Source organism: Anolis sagrei, chromosome Y (genome assembly GCF_037176765.1).
Source record: "Anolis sagrei isolate rAnoSag1 chromosome Y, rAnoSag1.mat, whole genome shotgun sequence".
In the NCBI taxonomy this organism is placed as follows: domain Eukaryota; kingdom Metazoa; phylum Chordata; class Lepidosauria; order Squamata; family Dactyloidae; genus Anolis; species Anolis sagrei.
Window position 1 is genome coordinate 12,732,130 of NC_090035.1, and position 21,277 is coordinate 12,753,406.

The 21,277-nt window shown below is 45.4% G+C and overlaps 1 protein-coding gene across 5 annotated transcripts in view; it reads right to left on the reverse strand.

Moving 5' to 3' along the window:
* LOC137095167 (voltage-dependent T-type calcium channel subunit alpha-1H-like) overlaps nt 1-21,277 on the reverse strand; it is a 246,710-nt gene that overhangs the window by 76,331 nt on the left and 149,102 nt on the right. For all 5 annotated transcript variants that reach the window (XM_067461514.1, XM_067461516.1, XM_067461515.1 and 2 more), the window contains exons 8-10: nt 12,316-12,408; nt 9,015-9,765; nt 6,940-7,358 (exon numbers count right to left, since the gene is read on the reverse strand). In XM_067461514.1, the coding sequence (XP_067317615.1) occupies nt 6,940-7,358; nt 9,015-9,765; nt 12,316-12,408 (1,263 nt within the window). The remainder of the gene's footprint in view (nt 1-6,939; nt 7,359-9,014; nt 9,766-12,315; nt 12,409-21,277) is intronic.

Below are 21,277 nucleotides of genomic sequence, written 5' to 3' on the forward strand. Positions count from 1 at the left end.
CACTTGGAGGGAAAAGAAATGAGGACGCTCATCTCGAATCTTCATCACAGCTCCAGTTGATGAGCTACTGGTGACTGGCACTGCTCATTCACTTCTGCTGGCTTCCTGCTACATGACAGTGATACCAACTTGACCCAAGAAAATTTGTCATTGCATGGGTGGTGTGCAGATGCACATTGTCATAAAGGAGACAAACAGAAGGGAAACAGAATGAGGACACTCATCTCTGACCTTCACAACACCAGTGGATGAACAACTGACGACTGGCACTTCTCGTTCGCTTTCACTGGCTTCCTGCTACATGGCAGTGATAACAAGTTCACCTGAGAAAATTTGCCATTGCATGAGCGGTGTGCAGATGCACATTGTCATAAAGGAGACAAACAGAAGGGAAACGGAATGAGGACACTCATCTCTGACCTTCACAACAACAGCAGTGGATGAGCAACTGACGACTGGCACTGCTCGTTCGCTTCCACTGATTTCCCGCTACATGGCAGTGAGACCAACTTTACCTGAAAAAAATCCCTGCAAGAGCTACATGCCTTGTAACCTTACTTTCCAGATAGCCTTGTTGTGGTTGTTGTTGTTGTTATTGCCTGCCTTTTTAAAATCAGGACAGCGTCACTAGAATGTCAGCAGTGTGGTGTAGTGGTTTTGAATGTTGGAATAAGGCTCTGGAGAACCAGTGTTTGAATCTGAAAGTTTAGCTCCATAGTTGGGTGACTTTGGGTATGTCACACTCTCTCAGCCTCAAGGTACGGCCATGGAAAACCTCCTCCAAGTAAACTCAAAGAGAGGATGCGTAGATGTATAGATCATTTCTCAGCCCTAGAGGAAAGCAATAGCCATTTAGTTCAGGCTTGAGGTCTCTAAGGAGCCCCTGGTAGTGCAGCAGGTTAAACTGCTGAGCTGCTGAACTTGCTGAGCAAAAGGTCGACAGTATGAATCCAGGGAGCAGGGTGAGCTCCTGTTGTTAGTCCCAGCTTCTGCCAACTTAGCAGTTCGAAAACATGCAAATGTGAGTAGATCAATAGGTACCACTCCAGTGGGAAGGTAACAGCGCTCCATGCAGTCATGCCAGCCACATGACCTTGGAGGTGTGTACGGACAATGCTGGCTCTTTGGCTTAGAAATGGACATGAGCACCACCCCCAGAGTCAGACATGACTAGACTTAATGTCAAGGAAAACGTTTATGTTTACTCTGGTGGGAAGGTAATGGCACTCTATTAAATCATGCTGGCCACATGACCTTGGAGGTGTCTACGGACAATGCTGGCTCTTTGGCTTAGAAATGGACATGAGCACCACCCCCAGAGTCAGACATGACTAGACTTAATGTCAAGGAAAACGTTTACTTTTCCTGAGGTCTCCACCTTAAGTAAGCATCCGAAGAAAGCCGTGGCTCCATCCCACTGCCAAAATGGATGTCCTCATCTCCTCTTCTATTCGTTAGCATTCCCTTCCTCTTAATGTCAGGCCTTAATAGCCGGTCCTTTTGGGGACACCCTGCTGTCTCTGAGAGATATCTATGTACTTCTCAGCATCTTACTGCAAAACGGCATCTCATTTCAAGGGGCATAAGTGCCAGGCAAGATTAGATCAGTAGCGGCAATTCCCCGTCCGCCCCCTCACCCCAAGAACCTGAAAAATGCGGAGACGGAAGGCCATCTTTTACCTTTGGAAACAGAGAGCCATTGGATGGATTATACCTGACCCGGTCGATGGAGAGAAAGCAGAGGGAAGGGATGAATCATGAGAGCAAAACGGTCCCCGAGGCAAAAAGCCTTTTAAGACAGCAATCGAGGACTTACTCCAAAGGCTGGAGCCTAAAAATGTGGACTTTTGCTTTATATAAGGCATTTTCCCTCTTTATTAGCAATGATGTATGGATTATGGAGGGAAAAAGAAGGGGGTTCCAATTGTGGATTTCAAAAGAAGAAGAAGAGCAAGCTTGTTTTCTGCTTCCCTGGAGACTAGGATGCAGAACAATGGCTTCAAACTACAAGAGAGGAGATTCCATCTGAACATGAGGAAGAACTTCCTGACTGTGAGAGACGTTCAGCAGTGGAACTCTCTGCCCCGGAGTGTGGTGGAGGCTCCTTCTTTGGAAGCTTTTAAACAGAGGCTGGATGGCCATCTGTCGGGGGTGATTTGAATGTAATATTCCTGCTTCTTGGCAGGGGGTTGGACTGGATGGCCCATGAGGTCTCTTCCAACTCTTTGATTCTATGATATGTGAGGGGAAGATGTCATAGGGAGGAGGGAGCAAGCTTCCTTTCTGCTGCCCTGGAGACTAGGACACAATGGAATAATGGCTTCAAACTACAAGAAAGGAGATTCCATCTGAACAGGAGGAAGAACTTTCTGACTGTTCAGCAGTGGAACTCTCTGCCCCTAAGTGTGGTGGAGGCTCCTTCTTTGGAGGCTTTTAAATAGAGGTTGGATGGCCAACTGTCACGGGTGCTTTCAAGGCAATTTTCCTCCTTCTTGGCAGAATGGAGTTGGACTGGATGACCCACGAGATCCCTTCCAACTCTATGATTCTATGATTCTAAGATTGAATCCCTACTTCTGGTCTCTCCATCCAAAGAGCAGGGATTTGTCTCCATTGCAGAAATGGATCCCAACTTTCAGAGAGATTGGGACTTGTTTACTTTTTTTCCAACAGCAAAGGTGGAGGTGAACTTCAACTATTGGGTTCATGAACCAGAGGAGTGTCATCGAAGGATTTCACGACCAGAATCACTGGGTTGATGTGAGTTTTCCAGGCTGTATGGCCATATTCCAGAAGCATTCTCTCCTGACGTTTTGCCCACATCTATGGCAGGTATCCTCAGAGGTTGTGAAGTCTGTTGGAAACTAGGCAAGTGGGGTTTATATATCTGTGGAATAATGTCCTGGGTGGGAGAAAGAACTCTTGTCTGCTTGAGACAAGTGTGAATGTTGCAATTGGCCACCTTGATTAGCACTGAATGGCCTTGCATCTTCAAAGCCTGGCTGCTTCCTGCCTCCCAACAAAGGATTCTCACAGGAATCAGACAGTCTTTGAAGCTGCAAGGCAATTCAATGCTAATCAAGGTGGACAATTGCAACATTCACACTTGCCTCAAGCAGACAAGAGTTCTTTCTCCCACCCAGGACATTATTCCACAGGTATATAAACCCCACTTGCCTAGTTTCCAACAAACCTCACAATCTCTGAGGATGCCTGCCATAGAGGGGAGTGAAATGTCAAGGGAGAACGCTTCTGGAGCATGGCCATATAAAGCCCTACGTGTCCGAATGTATCTCCCTCTATGTTCTGCCTCATAGTTTAAGATCCACTGGGGAAGCCCTGCTCTTGGTCCCGCCAACCTTGCAAACACGTCTGGCAGGGACAAGGGACAGGGCCTTCTCGGTGGTGACCCCCTGCTTATGGAAGTCGCTCTCCAGCGAGATTAGATCGGCATCCTACCTTCTTTCCTTTAGAAAAGAACTGAAATTGTGGTTGTGGAACCAGGCCTTTGGCTAGCAGGCATAACGGCACTTTGGACACTGAACTGGACCACATGATTGTAATAATAATGGAAATGGCTATTGTATAACTAATGCTATTGTTTTGATTTATTGTGTATTTATGGTTTTATATTGTTGTTTACTGTGATATTGTGGCATTGAATTGTTGCCAATGTTAGCTGCTCTGAGTCCCCCCTCGGGGGTTGAAAAAGGCGGGGCAGAAATGTTGTAAATAATAAATAAATAAATAATACAGCCTGGAAAACTCACAGCAACCCAACTAGAGGAGTGTAATTCAAAGTATTCTCCAAAGGGAGGAAGAAAAGAAGGAGTAAAACATTGAAAATGGTTAGACAATAAATCTGAAGTTCACAGAATAGTTCCAGTAATTGTGTGTCTTAATATGTGTGTTTGATGTTAATGTGATTGTCTTAAATTTAGTTGTGTTAGATGTAGTATTTTTAGGTTTATATAAAACTACTATCTATATCAAAAGTTCTGAGAGTGCCTTGGACTGCGAGAAGATCCAACCAGTCCATCCTCCAGGAAATAAAGCCCGACTGCTCACTGGAGGGAAGGAGACTAGAGACAAAGTTGAAGTACTTTGGCCACATCATGAGGAGGCAGCAAAGCCTGGAGAAGACAATGATGCTGGGGAAAGTGGAAGGAAAAAGGAAGAGGGGCCAACCAAGGGCAAGATGGATGGATGGCATCCTTGAAGCGGCTGGACTGACCTTGAGGGAGCTGGGGGTGGTGACGGTCGACGGGGAGCTCTGGCGTGGGTTGGTCCATGAGGTCACGAGGGGTCGGAGACGACTGAATGAATGAACAACAACAACTATCTATATCAGGCATGGGCAAACTTGAGCCCTCCAGGTGTTTTGGACTTCAACTCGAACAATTCCTAACAGCCTACTGGCTGTTAGGAATTGTGGGAGTTGAAGTCAAAAACACCTGGAGGGCCCAAGTTTGCCCATGCCTGATATCAATACTAACTTACATGAAACTAATAATACTACAACTAACACAAGGGACTCTTATCTGCCCCCTCTTGTGGCTGCATCTGAGAACTGCATACGGACGTAGAGGCCAGTTTACTGCCATTTTAAATGTGGGACAGATTTTGGAACCAAAAACCCCCAATTATTTAAGTTGAATAGTGAAGACGATATGTGCCACATTTGGTTTAGATCCATGATGCCATGAAAGAGTCTTCGTGGTACAAACCAACCAAGAAACATGTACACATACTTTGGATGTTATACATAAAGTTGAATCATTGTTTGTTTGTACTGGTTTCAGTCCAAGATCACTAGGGCTTCAACTGTGGTCTCCAAGCGCTGGAGAGATTTAATCCAAATGAATGGATGCTGAGGCTTTATGCCTGTCGAGGGGCTCTCATCTGTCATGCCATTACTCATCACCATTAATAGACTTTTGTGGAGCAGCGCTCCGGAAAATGCCCACTCCACGGCTCTGGAGTCAGGCAACAGAACAAAGAGTTCAAGGCTTCATGCAGCTCATTAAGAACGAGTCGGGTTTGAGGAAATGTCCCTTTCGGCCGATGCCTTTTGCAGGAAGGACAGAGCCTGCCTCATAAAGGGAGAAAGGGAATGAGGAGAAAGGACATTTGTGTCCTTTGGGGGTCTCCAAGAAAACAATAGCCACACTCCAGACGGCCTGGGCATGAGCGGGAAAAGGGACGTTGGGTTTTTCAAGGATATTTGGATGAATCAGGGAGATGTTAGTGCTGATGCAAAGGGAGGAGCAGGAAAAATGATTAGTGTCCGCGTCAAAGGAGGGATTCATCCACTTTGGCTTTTATTCCAGACTTTAAAGCAGTAGTTCTCAACCTTCCTAATGCCGCAACTACTTAATAAAGTTCCTCTATTTGCAAAGACGATAGGAAACTTTTGAGTCCCATTTTAAGGCTTGATGGTCATAGGGTGTGTCTACACCAGTGGTTGTCAACCTTCTTAAGGCCATGACCCCTTAATACAGTTCCTCATGTTGTGGTGACCCCCAACCATAAAATATTTTCGTTACTACTTCATAGGGTGCGTCATAGGGTGCATCTACAACAGTGCTTGTCAACCATCTTATCCATGCCAAGTTCTGTCCAGATCAATCATTGTTTGAGTCCACAGTGCTCTCTGGATGTAGGTGAACTACAACTTCAGAACTCAAGGTCAAGGCCCATCAAACCATTCCAATATTTTCTGTTGATCATGGGAGTTCTATGTGCCAGGGTTGGTTCAATTCCATCCTTGGTGGAGTTCAGAATGCTCTTTGATTGCAGATGAACTGTTGGTCATGGGAGTTCTGTGTGCCAGGGTTGGTTCAATTCCGATATTTACATTACGATGTAAATGTGACCCCTTAATGCAGTTCCTCTATTTTCAAAGACAATAGGAAACTTTTGAGTCCCATCTCAAGGCTTGATGGTCATAGAGTGCGTCTACACCAGTGGTTGTCAACCTTCTTAAGGCTGTGACCCCTTAATACAGTTCCTCATGTTGTGGTGACCCCCAACCATAAAATATTTTTGTTACTACTTCATAAATGTAATTTTACTACTGTTAGGCATCGTAATGTAAATATCGGATATGCAGGATATGTTTTCATTCATTGGACCAAATTTGATGCAAGGGAGGGTTTGATATTTTCATTTGGGAGTTGTAGTTGGTGGGATTTATAGTTCATCTGCAATCAAAGAGCATTCTGAACTCCACCAAGGATGGAATTGAACCAACCCTGGCACATAGAACTCCCATGATCAACAGAAAATATTGGAAGGGTTTGATGGGCCTTGACCTTGAGTTCTGAAGTTGTAGTTCACCTACATCCAGAGAACACTGTGGACTCAAGCAATGATGGATTTAGACCAAACTTGGCACAAATACTCAATATGCCCAAATGTGAGCACCAGAGGAATTTGGAGAAAATAGACTTTGAAATTTGGGAATTGTAGTTGCTGGGATTTATAGTTCACCTACAATCAAAGTGCATTCTGAACTCTACTAATGATAGAATTGGGCCAAACTTCCCACACAGAACCCCCATGACCAACAGAAAATACTGTGGTTTCTGATGGTCTTTGGAGACCCCCTCTGACACCCCTTTGCAACCCCCCCCCCCAAGGGTCCTAACCCCCAAGTTGAGAAATGGTACTTTAAAGGAACTAATAAAGTTTCCACAGTTAGGTTTAGGAAAAGAGCTCTCCAAGGTCCTGAGTTCACAAAGAGGGCTGGGATAGCTGTTCAAGGACCTGAATTTGGTCTCCAACTGACTATCCCAAATGATCTGTCCAAGGTAAACCAAGTTCCGCCCAGAAGGAGCTCTCCGAGGACTTGGATCCTATTTTTCTTATTCATGATGCTAAAGCCTAGCTCCACATTATAGTCTGGGATACAATCTGGAGCAGATCCATGGTACCTACCTGTTCGTGGTACTCAATGCCCATGCTCAGGGTGTTGATGAGGATGGCGATCATGATGCCCCGGTTGAAGTACTTGCTCTCCACGATCCGTGTCAGCTTCTCCCCAAAGGCCTTCCAGATCCGACAGATTCTGTTCTGCTCCTTGGGTGCTTTCTTCTTCCTCTTCTTCTTGTTCCGCTGCTGCTGGATCTGGTCCCGTTGGTCTCCCCGTCGGACGTCCTGCGTGAACTCGTAGACCCCGTTGTTGTCCTCCTCGGATTCACAGCTCTCTGACTCACTGCACTCGAACTCGGGATCCTCCAGGATGCGGGCACAGTAAGGGCAGTTCTGGAGCTCACAATTGGACATGTTGGACTGAGGGCTGGGCAGTGGACATGGGACGTTGAGTCCGGACAGCCGGCTCGAGGTCCGGCAGAGACCTGAAATGGGACAGAGATGGGTCAGAGGGATGGGGCAACTGTGGTTCACTTGCACATATTATGTTTCACCTATTTTCTTGATTTTCCACATTCTTGGACTGTCTCCATCCTTGCAACATACATGTCATTTCAGGCAGTGTCCAAGTTACAACCACCCGACTTACAAACTACTCATAGTTAAGAACAGGAGTGAGATAACAACAAGTGAGAGAAATCTATCCCTCAGAAGGGAAATTCACTCCTGGAAGAGTTATTATCATGGGGAAAAGGTATCTCCACTGAAGCTTTATCCCCAATCCTTGTTTCTACAACAAGCCACATTTTTCAAAAGCCAGAAAGTGAAGGAAAACCTTCTGAACAGGAGCATAATCTGCAAAACAAACACCACAAGGGTGTTAGCCCTTCCCTATGCTACCCAAAGCTAATATAGATATAGTTTCGGCTGGAGTTACACTTAAATGTGCCTGCTCCGACTTACATACAAACTCAAGAAAAAACCTACAGAACTTATCTTGTTTGTAACCTTGTGACTGTCTGTACTCTCATTTTTGACTTCAAATAAGGAGATAAGTGGTTATTCCTCCTTATCCAAGACCTCATTCCAAAACTGGGTAGTTATGGGGGATCTCAAATGAGGACTTTGGTGGTATTTTTCTAGCATAAGTTGAATTGGACTAGACCAGTGGTTCTCAACCTGTGGGTTCCCAGGTGTTTTGGCCTACAACTCCCATAAATTCCAGCCAGCTGTTAGGATTTCTGGGAGCTGAAGGCCAAAACATCTCAGGACTCACAGGTTGAGAACCACTGGACTAGATGGTCCTTGAGGTCCCACCCACATTAAGGCTGGAAGATGGTGGACTCTCCATCTTTGGAGGTCTTTCAACAAAAATTAGGTTTCTTTTGGAGCTGTGTTCCCCAGAATGGAAGAAAGGTCTAGATGGCCCTTGGGGGCCCCCTTCCACATTAAAGTTGGAAGGTGGTTGACTCTCCATCTTTGGAGGTCTTCCAACAAAAATCAGATAGGTTTCTTTTGGAGCTGTGTCCCCTAGAATGGTAAAATGGAATTGGACTAGATGGCCCTCTGGGTCCCTTTCACATCTAACATAGGACTGCCTTGGAAAGTGGTGGACTCCACATCTTTGGGTATCTTTCAGGATGCTAAAATGGAATTAGACTAGATGACCCTTGGGGTCCCTTCTACATCTAGCAGAAGTTGTGGATCTTTGGAAACCTTTCCACAAATGTTGGAAGGAGATCTTTCAGGAGTTGTGCTTCCTGCATGGCAAAAGGGGATTGGACTAGATGGGCTCTTGGGGACCCTTCCACATCTAGTAGAAGACTGGAAGATGGTGGACTCTCCGCCTTTGAGGATTCTTCCATAGAGGTCAGGCTAGCTGGCCCTTGGGAGTCACAAATCTAGCAGAAATTGGTGAACTCTCTATCTTCAGAAGTCTTTCCATGAATGTTGGAAGGAGATCTATTATGAGTTGTGCCTTTCTACATGGAAAAAAGGGGATCTGACTAGATGGCTTTTGGGGACCCTTCCACATCTAGTAGAAGACTGGAATGGAGATGTTTGGAAGGTATCTTTTAGCATGGCCAAATAGGTTCTTTTCCAATTCTATTCCATTGGACGTACATGCCCAAACCCCTTACCGTGTTCTCCAATCAAATGGTGGAGCTTGTCATAGGAACCCATGTTGAAGTGGGCCGGGCTGTTGACCATGGTCAGTGGCGTGGCACAGCCGTTGCCTCCTCCGGCTCCTCCTCCAGCCGTCCTCCCTTTGGGGATGGTGGCCAGGCTCTCCTTGCTGATGGGAGAAGGTAGGATGGTCGGGTAGTTCATGTTGCCTCCATGATGGCTCAGCCGGATGTTGGGAGACTTGCATTTGACCCGGGCATCTTCCACGTGACAGTCGGCATGATAGATGCTACGCACCGACTCTGAATCCGGAGGCTTCCTGAAATGTGGTGACAGCGATGGCAATGGGCTGCTGGGCTTCACCACACTGAGTTCAAGATCCCCAGCCTCCGGATTGGCACGAGTGCCATTGCTGAGATGGTAATGGTGATGGTGGTGGTGGTGGTGATGGACGGACGGGACCCGCTTCTTCCGTGGAGGCCCTTGCCCCCCGCTGCTATCAGGATCCACCTTTTTCCGCCGCTTGCTCTGCCAGTTGTTGTAGAGGCGCAAAGTCCGGCGCTTGGCCTTCCGGTAAATGTGGCAGAGGTACTTGAGGAGCTCGTCGTAGCAGCTTCCCGGCTCGGAGAAGCTGGCGATTGTGCTGTCGTCGGAGAGGTAGCGCGCCCGCTGCTCCTGCATGAGCTGGTTCTCCCGCTGCTTCGTTTCGGAAAACTGTGTTGCTATCACAACCAGGCACAAGTTGATCATGAAGAAAGAACCCACCTGGGCACAGACGGAAGGGAGGGGGAATGAAAAACCCACATTACTTACAATTGGGAGCAATATGGTTGAGCCCAAAGTTTTAACACTCAGCTGGGTTGGATTTGATCAGGGAAGCCACAGCTTTGCAAGACCTGAGCAAGAAGGCAGCTGATGTCTGGGGATACATCTACACTGGAGAATCAACACAATTTGATACCACTTTAATTGCCACAATTCAATGCTGTGGACTAGGAGCCCCCAGTGGTGCAATGGGTCAAACCCTTGTGCTAGCAGGACTGTTGACTGAAAGGTCGGCGGTTCCAATCTGGGGAGCAGGGTGAGCTCCCATCTGTCAGCTCCAGCTTCCCAAGTGGAGACATAAGAGAAGCCTCCCACAGGATGGTAAAAAATCTGGTACCCCCTGGGCAGCATACTTGCAGATGGCCAATTCTCTCACACCAGAAGCAACTTGCAGTTTCCTCAGTCGCTTCTGACACACACAAAAAATGCTGTGGACTCATGGAAACTGAAGTTTACTTAGGTTATAAGCATTCATTGACAGAGAAGAATAAAGACTTCATAAAACTACCGCTCCCAGAATTCCATAGCATTAAAAGCCATGGCAGTTCAAGTAGAGTCAAACTGCATCCATTCTCCCATGTAGATGGAGCCCGTGACATCTTTGGAAGTCTCTCATTCACAGGGTCACAACAACAACAACAACAACAACAACAACAACAACAACAACAACAACTTTATTTCTTACTCATCTCCTAATGGCTTGAGGAGGGTTACAACACACCTAACGACACATAACAATTATAGAAAATATGCATATTAAAATCTATTTCTACAAAATGCATATATTAAAATACACAGACCAATGATTGAAATACAATGAACCATCCATCAAAGTTGGCACTGGGTGCATCTACACTGCAGAATGAATGTGATTCGGCGCTACCTTCACTCCTTATGGCTCCATGCAATGGCATCCTGGAAAGGATAGTTTGGTGTGCCAACGGCGCTATCTGTATAGGGAAGGCTACAGACCTTGCAAAGCTACAACTCCCAGGATTCCACAGCCCTGCTCAGGACTTGCAAAGTGAGGGTAGGTGTGGCATAACAATAATAATAATAATAATAATAATAATAATAATGCTATACATGTGAGATTGGATTCAGCCAGATTGCTGCGGAGAATGCACAACTCCCTTGTTGCATTGGTTGCAATTCAGAAATGGTTAGCAATCTGGTTGCTTCTAACTATCCAATTCGCAGCTAGATTGCAATTCGGAAACAGTTAGCAATCTGGTTGCATCTAAGTATCCAATTTGCAGCTAGACTGCAATTCGGAAATGCTTAGCAATCTGGTTGCTTCTAACTATCCAATTTGCAGTTAGATTGCAATTCGGAAACGGTTAGCAATCTGGTTGCATCTAACTATCCAGTTCGCAGCTAGATGGCAATTCGGAAACGGTTAGCAATCTAGTTGCTTCTAACTATCCAATTCACAGCTAGATGGCAATTTGGAAACAGTTAGCAATCTGGTTGAATCTAACTATCCAATTTGCAGCTAGATTGCAATTCAGAAATGGTTAGCAATCTGGTTGCATCTAACTATCCAGTTTGCAGTTAGATTGCAATTCGGAAATGGTTAGCAATCTGGTTGCTTCTAACTATCCAGTTCGCAGCTAGATTGCAATTCTGAAATGGTTAGCAATCTGGTTGCATCTAACTATCCAGTTTGCAGTTAGATTGCAATTCGGAAATGGTTAGCAATCTGGTTGCTTCTAACTATCCAGTTCGCAGCTAGATTGCAATTCGGAAATGGTTAGCAATCTGGTTGCATCTAACTATCCAGTTTGCAGTTAGATTGCAATTCGGAAATGGTTAGCAATCTGGTTGCTTCTAACTATCCAGTTCGCAGCTAGATTGCAATTCGGAAATGGTTAGCAATCTGGTTGCATCTAACTATCCAGTTTGCAGTTAGATTGCAATTCGGAAACGGTTAGCAATCTGGTTGCTTCTAACTATCCAATTCGCAGCTAGATTGCAATTCGGAAATGGTTAGCAATCTGGTTGCATCTAACTATCCAGTTAGCAGTTAGATTGAAATTCTGAAATGGTTAGCAATCTGGTTGCATGTAATTATCCAATTCGCAGTTAGATTGAAATTCGGAAACGGTTAGCAATCTGGTTGCATCTAACTATCCAATTCGCAGCTACAAGTTTGCAAGACTTGTTCAGGGACATCTTTGGAGATCTCTGAGTCGTCAATCAAAGTTAAACTTCAAGGTTCTCCAAAGATGCTCCAGACATCAGCTGCAAAACCAAGACCTGCCCTGTTGTGATCTTGCAAACCATGCCTTCTTTGGTTGAATCGAGTCGTTTTTAAGGTTGTGATCTGCTTTGGGCCTCAGGGAACAAATAAATATCATAATGACAGCAACAATGACAAACTATAAATGGCATGCAGCCTGACTGCAATTCCTTTGTTGCAACAACTCCGTTTCCCCCAATTCAAATGGCTAGTAATGAACTTCAAAGCCTCTCCCATCCCATACTTACTATTATAAGTAGTATAAAATATATAAAATTGTAAAAAGAGTGCGCATCCATGACATAATACATGATGTCAACCCATCCTTCCAGGGTTATGACCTGCAAGGGAAGAAGAAAAGAGAGAAAGGTCAGGGGGAAATCTTGGATCCAAATGTCTCGGTTTCTCTTCCCACCGTACAAGAGCAGTTCCCATGAAAACTCCAAAGTTTGGGAATGGGACTTTGGGGACGGCAACTCCCAGCATCCCCCGATTGGATGAAAATTGTTGTCTCTAAGAACGTCGCTTCCCCATTCACCAGGAAGAACGGACACTGATATGCGATGTTTAATTTTCCTTTGAACGGCTCGTTTCCTGGGATCTTAATTAAGTCCTTGGTTTCCTTCGTTCCGTAGCAAAAAGGAGATGGAAAACGCCACTTCCCCGCTTGATTTTGCCACTTAATTAAAGCCAATTTCCCTCCTTGTTCGGCTATTTAACAGGAGTAGCAGGGAGGAAAAACGATGCAACTTTAATACACGAAATGAGAACGAGCTTCTAAGAGTGCATTTACACCGTCAAATGAATGCAGTTTGACACCACTTGAACTGTTGTGGCTCACGGCTATGGGATCCTGAGATTTGTAGTATGCACTCTTGGCCAGAGAAGGATAGTGGCCTTTGGGAACTACAGCTCCTGGGAATCCACTGCATTGGGCCCAGACCATTCAGATGGTGTTGATTGTGAGGTCTCTTCCCCAAAATCTGGCAAACTAGAACTCCCAAAAAATGAAGAAAGGGCTAATGGTTTTTTCACTGCAAGTCCCATCATCTCTTAGCCAGAATGCTGGGAATGTTAGTCCAAAAAAGAAGGAGCCCAGAAAGAACACTCTTTAGCAGAGGAACTGACAGTTCTCATAAAACTATATATCCTGGGATCTCGTTGTATTAAGCCATGGCCATTCAAGTGGTGTCAAACTGCATTCATTCAACAGTGTAGATCAGGTATGGACAAACCCAGGCCCAGGGGCTGGATGAGGCCCCTTGGGCTCTTTTCTCAGGCCCTCCTTTCTCTCACCATCCTATCCTATCCTTCCTTCCTTCCTTCTCTCTTTCCTTCCTCCTTTCCTCCCTCTTTCTTCTTCCCTTCCAGCCTTTCGTCCTTCCTTCCCTCTTTCTTCTTCCTTTTTGTCTTTCCTTCCTTTTCTCTTTCCTCCCTCCCCTCCCCCTTTGTTGCTCCTTCCATTTCCTTAAACCCTTTCATCTTTCCTTCCTTCCCTCTCTCCTCTCTCTCTCCGTCTTTCTCCTTCCTTCCTTCCTTCCCTCTTCCCTTTTCTCTTTCCTTACTCCTTTCCTTCCCTCCCTCTTTCTCCATCAATCAATTCCCTTGAACTCTTTCATCATTCCTTCCTTCCCTTTTGTCTTTCCTTCCTTCTCTCTTTTCTTTATCCTTCTCTTCCTTCCATCCATCCATCCTTCTCTTCCTTTCTTTTCTTTCTTTCTCTTTTTCCTCCCTCCCTCCCTCCGTTCCCTTCCATCCTTTCATTCTACCTTCCTTCCCTTTTTCTTTCCTTTTCTCTTTCTTCCCTCCTTCTCTCTCCCTCTTTCTCCTTCCATCTTTCCCTTCCTGCCTTTCATCCTTCCTTCTCTCTTTCCTTCCTCCTTCTCTTCCTTCCTTCCTTCCTTCCTTCCTTCCTTCCTTCCTTCCTTCCTTCCTTCCATCCATCCATCCATCACTGGGCAGCCAGTCCTCTTAGCAGGGAGTGCTAGCATCCGACCCTCAAGTTAGAAAGTTTGCCCATGCCTGGTGTAGATGCACCCAAAGTGTAGTTACTTATAGAGGACTCCAGCCACTATTTGTATTCTTGCATTCGTCCTGAATGTCACTGTCAATGGCAAAGGGACTCTAAGTCTATCCTGTGGTTAAGAAATAAAAATACGAATGGCATTCTCATTAATGCAATAAGTGTCTCACTGAGAAAATGTTTGGCTGCTGGAGGTGCCCAAAGTATACCCAACTTGCCAAAGTGTATCCATTTACTGGGTTCACTGGAGAACAAATGCCGTTTGACATTGCTCTCATTGCCCTGGCTCAATGTGATGAGATCCTGGGAGTTGTAGTTTCCCAAGGTCTTCAGCCTCCTGGTCCTGTTGCATTGAGCCAAGGCAGGTAAAGCAGTGCCACACCTGGAATATTGTGTCCAATTCTGGGCACCACAATTCAAGAGAGATATTGACAAGCTGGAATGTGTCCAGAGGAGGGCGACTAAAATGATCAAAGGTCTGGAGAACAAGCCCTATGAGGAGCGGCTTAAGGAGCTGGGCATGTTTAGCCTGAAGAAGAGAAGGCTGAGAGGGGATATGATAGCCATATATAAATATGTGAGAGGAAGCCACAGGGAGGAGGGAGCAAGCTTGTTTTCTGCTTCCTTGGAGACTAGGACGCGGAACAATGGCTTCAAACTACAAGAGAGGAGATTCCATCGGAACACGAGGAAGAACTTCCTGACTGTGAGAGCCGTTCAGCAGTGGAACTCACTGCCCCAGAGTGTGGTGGAGGCTCCTTCTTTAGAAGCTTTTAAACAGAGGCTGGATGGCCATCTGTCAGGGGTGATTTGAATGCAACATTCCTGCTTCTTGGCAGAATGGGGTTGGACTGGATGGCCCATGAGGTCTCTTCCAACTCTTTGATTCTATGATTCTAAGCTGCATTCATCCTGCACTGTAGATGCACCAGAAGAAGGCCCCATACTTTGGACAACTACAGCTCCCATGATACTTAAATATCCCACCAACCTACAACTCCCAGGATCTCATAGCATTGGGATTGCATTCCTTTCACAATTTCAATGCCCTTGTAAGGAGGCATCAGCTCCAGACTGAATCCACGCCCTGTTTTCAAAGAATATGATCCTTTGGAGGGTTATTTAAGGACTGCTGCCACAAAACAAAACTAATATTTTAGTCAAGACATCAATGCATGTGACACAAGTCGCCTAGAAGCATTCTGCGCTCGCCATAGGTGGCTAAGGGAGTTTTCCAGCCACGGAAAGCGACACTCTTCGGACTCTATTGAAGCCAATGCCTCGTGGAGGGTGCCTTGGAAAAGGCAGAGCAGCTGCCCAAACAGGTGTCTTGCTCCTTTGGGATGAAAAAGGAGGGGGGGGGGACCCAGGGGCATATGGGATACCCTCCCCGCATTTTCTGAGCATTTGCTTTCAGGGGCCAGCAGCCTTGGAAAGCAATGTATTCACGACAGGCAACAAGTGGAAAGAAGAGATCCATCGCTGTATGTAAAAGGTTTTGTGGATGGAATTGGTTGCATGCTTCTTTGCGGAGTCGCTTAGTCTAATACAGAGGGGACTTTGGACAGATTGCACTTGGCAACTTATAGTGTATATATCTGTCTTATATAGATCTGTCTCACACATACATACATACTTACCTACATACATTTATCATAACAATCTATCTATTATCTCAGATAGATATAAGAAACCTGTGTGTGTATTATTATTATTATTATTTATTTCACGTATTTCTACCCCGCCCTTCTCAACCCCCGAGGGGGGACTCAGGGCGGCTTACAAAGGCACAATTCAATGCCAGCATAAACATAACAATGGATAAAACATGTAAACAGCAATTATAACAATGAAGACAATCAGTATATACATCAAAATCATTAAAAACAGTCTAATGCTCAGCGTTCGCCATCTCAGAGTCCATAAATTCATTCCACATTGTCAAGTATTATCGATTTTGGTCGTCATTGTCCTTATCTAACCGCCAGATTGCCCGAAAGCCTGGTCCCACAACCATGTTTTTAATTTCCTTCTGAAAGAGAGGAGGGATGTTGATGACCTAATTTCCCTGGGGAGTGAATTCCACAGGTGAGGAGCCACCACCGAGAAGGCCCTGCTCCTCGTCCCCGCCAACCTCTCTTGTGATAAAGGCGGGGTCGAGAGCAGGGCCTCCCCGGAAGATCTTAAACTCTGGGGTGGGACGTAGAGGGAGATCCGTTCGGCCGGAGCCGTATAGGGTTTTGTAGGTCAAAACCAGCACTTTGAATTGTGCTCGGAACTGGATCGACAGCCAGTGGAGCTGACATAACAGAGGGATGGTATGCTCCCTGTATGACGCTCCGGTGACTAATCTGGCTGCTGCCCATTGGACTAATTGAAGTTTCCGAACAGTCTTCAAAGGCAACCCCACGTAGAGTGCGTTGCAGTAATCTATTCAGGATGTAACAAGAGCATGGACCACTGTGGCCAGATCTGATTTCCCAAGGTACGAGCGCAACTGGTGCACAAGTTTTAATTGTGCAAAAGCTCTCCTGGCCACCGCTGAGACCTGTGTATGTGTGTGTATGTGTGTATATATGTGCATACATATAAGCACATGCACACATACACACATAGGTTTCTTATATCTATCTTACTATCTCATATTATATAGATAACTGTGTTTCATCTACGTTTATATCTCATATGTTTTCTTATATCTATCTAACTATCTCATGTAGATATCTGTGTTTTATCTACGTTTATATCTCATATATGTTTTTTTCATATATATATATATATATTTCTCATATATAATGTATACAGACATATACATTATATATATACACACACGCACACACTTCTCATATGATCTATCTCCCATATGTATGTGTATGTGTATATATATCATTTATATTTATATCTCATATATATCTGTATCTCTCTCATATATATAGGTAAAGGTAGTCCCCTGACATTAAGTCCAGTCATGTCTGACTCTGGGGTGTGGTGCTCATCTCCATTTCTAAGCCGAAGAGCCAGCGTTGTCCGTAGACACCTCCAAGGTCATGTGGCCGGCATGACTGCATGGAGCGCCGTTTTATATATATATATATATATATATATATATATATATGCACACACACATTTCTCATATCTATCTGACTATCTCATATATCTATATAAATCTTTGTCTCATCTACATATATGTCTCACATATGGTATATGTATATATATGCACATACACACATATACATACACACACATTTACTTATACACACACACATATATGTTTCTCATATCTATCTGACTTTCTCATATATGGTATATATTTGTCTATTGTCTATATCTATACTTGTGTATCTTAAATATCTATATCTCTCTGTTTCTCATATATACACACACACACATACACACACATATACATACATAGAATCATAGAATCATAGAATCAAAGAGTTGGAAGAGACCTCATGGGCCATCCAGTCCAACCTCCTGCCAAGAAGCAGGAATATTGCATTCAAATCACCCCTGACAGATGGCCATCCAGCCTCTGTTTAAAAGCTTCCAAAGAAGGAGCCTCCACCACACTCCGGGGCAGAGAGTTCCACTGCTGAACGGCTCTCACAGTCAGGAAGTTCTTCCTCGTGTTCAGATGGAATCTCCTCTCTTGTAGTTTGAAGCCATTGTTCCGTGTCCTAGTCTCCAGGGAAGCAGAAAACAAGCTTGCTCCCTCCTCCCTGTGACTTCCTCTCACATATTTATACATGCCTATCATATCCCCTCTCAGCCTTCTCTTCTTCAGGCTAACATGCCCAGCTCCTTAAGCCGCTCCTCATAGGGCTTGTTCTCCAGACCTTTTATCATTTTAGTCGCTCTCCTCTGGACACATTCCAGCTTGTCAATATCTCTCTTGAATATACACACACGCACACACAAACACACGCACATGCATTTATGTCTGTCTCATATGTTTATGAGACTCTTGGTGTTTAGATTGAGCCACAATCGGTTAGTTGTAAGGTGCATCTCCACTATAGAATTAATGCAGTTTGGAACCAACCACTTTAAGGACTCTGGCTAATACTATGGCATCATAAGTTGAGGTTTGTCAAGGCCTTGAGCCTTCTCTGCCAAAGAGTGTGGGATGCCTCACTGAACTACAGCTCCCAGGATCCCATAGCCTTCAGCCATAACACTCTGAGATTTGACACTAAACTTAGGATTGTCGGTGCCCTCCTTTTTAATATACATTTGGATACAAAAACGGGAGAGTCCCATGTTCTTGAATTGCAGAAGTGGGTTGGACTGGATGACCTTTGGGGACCCCTTCCAAGGCTATGACACTGACATGCAATGGTTTTAATCAATGGAGGCAAAAATGGTGACAGGGAGACTTTGATGCTGCGCCAAGTAAGCGATTCCAGGCAAAGTTGTGCAGCAAATAAAAAATGAGTGTCTGGAGGGGAGGAAAGCCCATGGATTCAATTAAGGAGATGGACGAAGCTCAGCCGTGGGGCCTGACAAACTCAATTGCCATCCCAGGGGCAGATGAGAAAGAGTTCAGGTCAGGGGAATGGTCTGCGGTGGGACAACAACGCCCATCATCCCTGCACCATCATGGATTTAGGAAGTTGTCATCCCAACAAGAGAGGAACAGACTCAAATCAGCCAGAAATATGTCATGATTCCCGGAGGGCCTTTTTCACCCACGTTTCTAGTTGCCCTTTTTTCAGGGCACGTTGGCTTGGCTAATGAGCTCCAGAAAGTCAAAGTCCGTTCCTAATTTCTGCCGCGAGCGACAGTTTCCGAGTCCCTTTTGCAAATGCAATAGACACCGTCTCTCCAGGAAATAAAATAAACAAACCCACAAACAAGGCTTGGGTTTCAAGCCTTTCAGAATCATGCCTCTAATTGAGGGCCTGCTTTTCTTTCTCCAAAAGAAGCAAAGGTTTGCAAGGAAAGTCAGTTCAGCACTATTTAGTTATTTAGCCTGTCAAGAGTTGGGGGTACAGTTAAAATGCGCTAGAGTGACCGGGATTGCAGCATCCCTCCAAACGTATTGCAACACACATCCAAGCACCATCTAGAAAATTCTATCATTTCCCTTTCTTTCTTTCTTTCTTTCTTTCTTTCTTTCTTTCTTTCTCTTCTCCTGACTTTCTTTCTTTTCTTCAGGATGTCTTTCCTCCCTCCCTATCTTTGCTTTTTGTTTTCTTTCTCTCTTCTGTCCTTCCTTCCTTTTTCTCCTCCCTCTCCTTGCTCTCTTCCTTCCTCCTTTTCCATACTTTATTCCCTTTTCTTTCTCTGCTTTGTTTTTCTTTCTTCCCTTTCTTTCTTTCTTTTCTGTTTTTCCTTCCTCCCGTTTTTCCTTACTGTCCTCCTTCCCTCCATCTTCCCTCCTTTCCTCTTTCATTCCTCTTCTTCTTCCTTCCTTCCTTTTCTTCTGTCTTTCTCCCTCCCTCTTTCTTTCTCTCTCTCTTCTTCTGTCCTTCCTTCCTTCCTTCTCTCTCTCCTTCCTTCCTTCCCTCCTCTTCTTCTGTCCTTCCTTCCTTCTCTCCTTCCTTCCTTCCCTCTCTCCTTCCTTCCTTCCTTCCCTCTCTCCTTCCTTCCCTCTCTCCCTTCCTTCCTTCCTTCCTTCCTTCCTTCCTTCCTTCCTTCCTTCCTTCCCTTCTCTTCTTCTGTCCTTCCTTCCTTCCCTTCCTCTCTCCTTCTTTCCCTCTCTCCTTTCTTCCCTCTCCCCTTCTTTCTCTTCTTATTTTCTTCCTGCTTTAACTCCCCAATTTCCTTCTTCCTTCCTTCGTTCCTTCCTTCCTCTTCTTCTGTTGTCCTTCCTTCCTTCCTTCCTTCCTTCCTTCCTTCCTCCTTTCCCTTCCCTTCCCTTCCCTTCCCTTCCTTTTTCTCTTCTTATTTCCTTCCTGCCTTAACTCCCCACTTTCTTTCTTTCTTTCTTTCTCTCTCTTTCTTTCTACTTCCTTCCTTCCTTCCTCTTCTTCTGTCCTTCCTTCCTTCCCTCCTTCTCTCCTTCCTTCCTTCCTTCCCTCTCTCCTTCCCTCTCTCCTTCTTTCCTTCCTTCTCTTCTTCCTTCCTCCCTCCCTCCCTCCCTCCCTCCCTCCCTCCCTCCCTCCCTCCCTCCCTCCCTTCCATTCTTTCTCTTGTTATTTTCTTCCTGCCTTAACTCCCCTCTTTTTTCTTTTTTCTTCCTTCCTTTCCTTCTTTCTCTTCTTATTTTCTTCCTACCTTAACTTCCTTCCTTCCTTCCTTCCTTCCTTCCTTCCTTCCTTCCTTCCTTCCTTCCTTCCTTCCTTTCTTTCTTTTATAACAGGGCCAACATGGAAAGCCCAGAATGATGTAGCTGTTTGAGTGTTGGAGGCTAGGATTCACATCCCTACTCAGTCACTGAAAGTCTTGGCCAAGTCACACTCTCTCAGTCTCAGAGGAAGGCAACGGCTAAGAAAAATGTCTATCCGTCAGAGCCATACGACAATTGGGAGCCTGCAGGGCCTAGTGCTTTGGTATTGGGTTAGAATACAAGGAGAACAGGCTTCGAAATCCATGCCCAGCCACAAAACTCTGCTGGTGAGGTTAGGAAGTCACACTCTCTCAGCCTCAGGGTAAACCTCCTCCAAATAAATAATTAAAAACGACACCACATTGTGTTGAAGGATTGGGGGAGCCCAGTGTTTGAACCCCTGCTCAGTCATGGGGGGGGGGGGAGGAAGTCACACTATCTCAACCTCTCATTTGGTATCAGCCATTGGTTGAGGTGCTGGGTTTGAGCCTGCCACTTTTGGACTCTCGCTTGCTGAGGTGTTCCAGCGAGTGTCTCTGTAGATCTAGACATAGTTTTCTAAGATCGACAGAGACACTTGCTGGAACACCTCAGCAAGTGAGAGTCCAAAAGTGGCAGGCTCAAACCCAGTACCTCAACCAATGGCTGATACCAAATGAGAGACTCCCTCCTGGGCACACAATAGACTGGGCGACTTGGAAGGCATTGAACAGACTGCGCTCTGGCACCACGAGATGCAGAGCCAACCTTCAGAAATGGGGCTACAAAGTGGAATCCTCGACATGCGAGTGTGGAGAAGAGCAAACCACTGACCACCTGCTGCAATGCAACCTGAGCCCTGCCACATGCACCAGGGAGGACCTTCTTGCGGCAACACCAGAAGCACTCCAAGTGGCCAGATACTGGTCAAAGGACA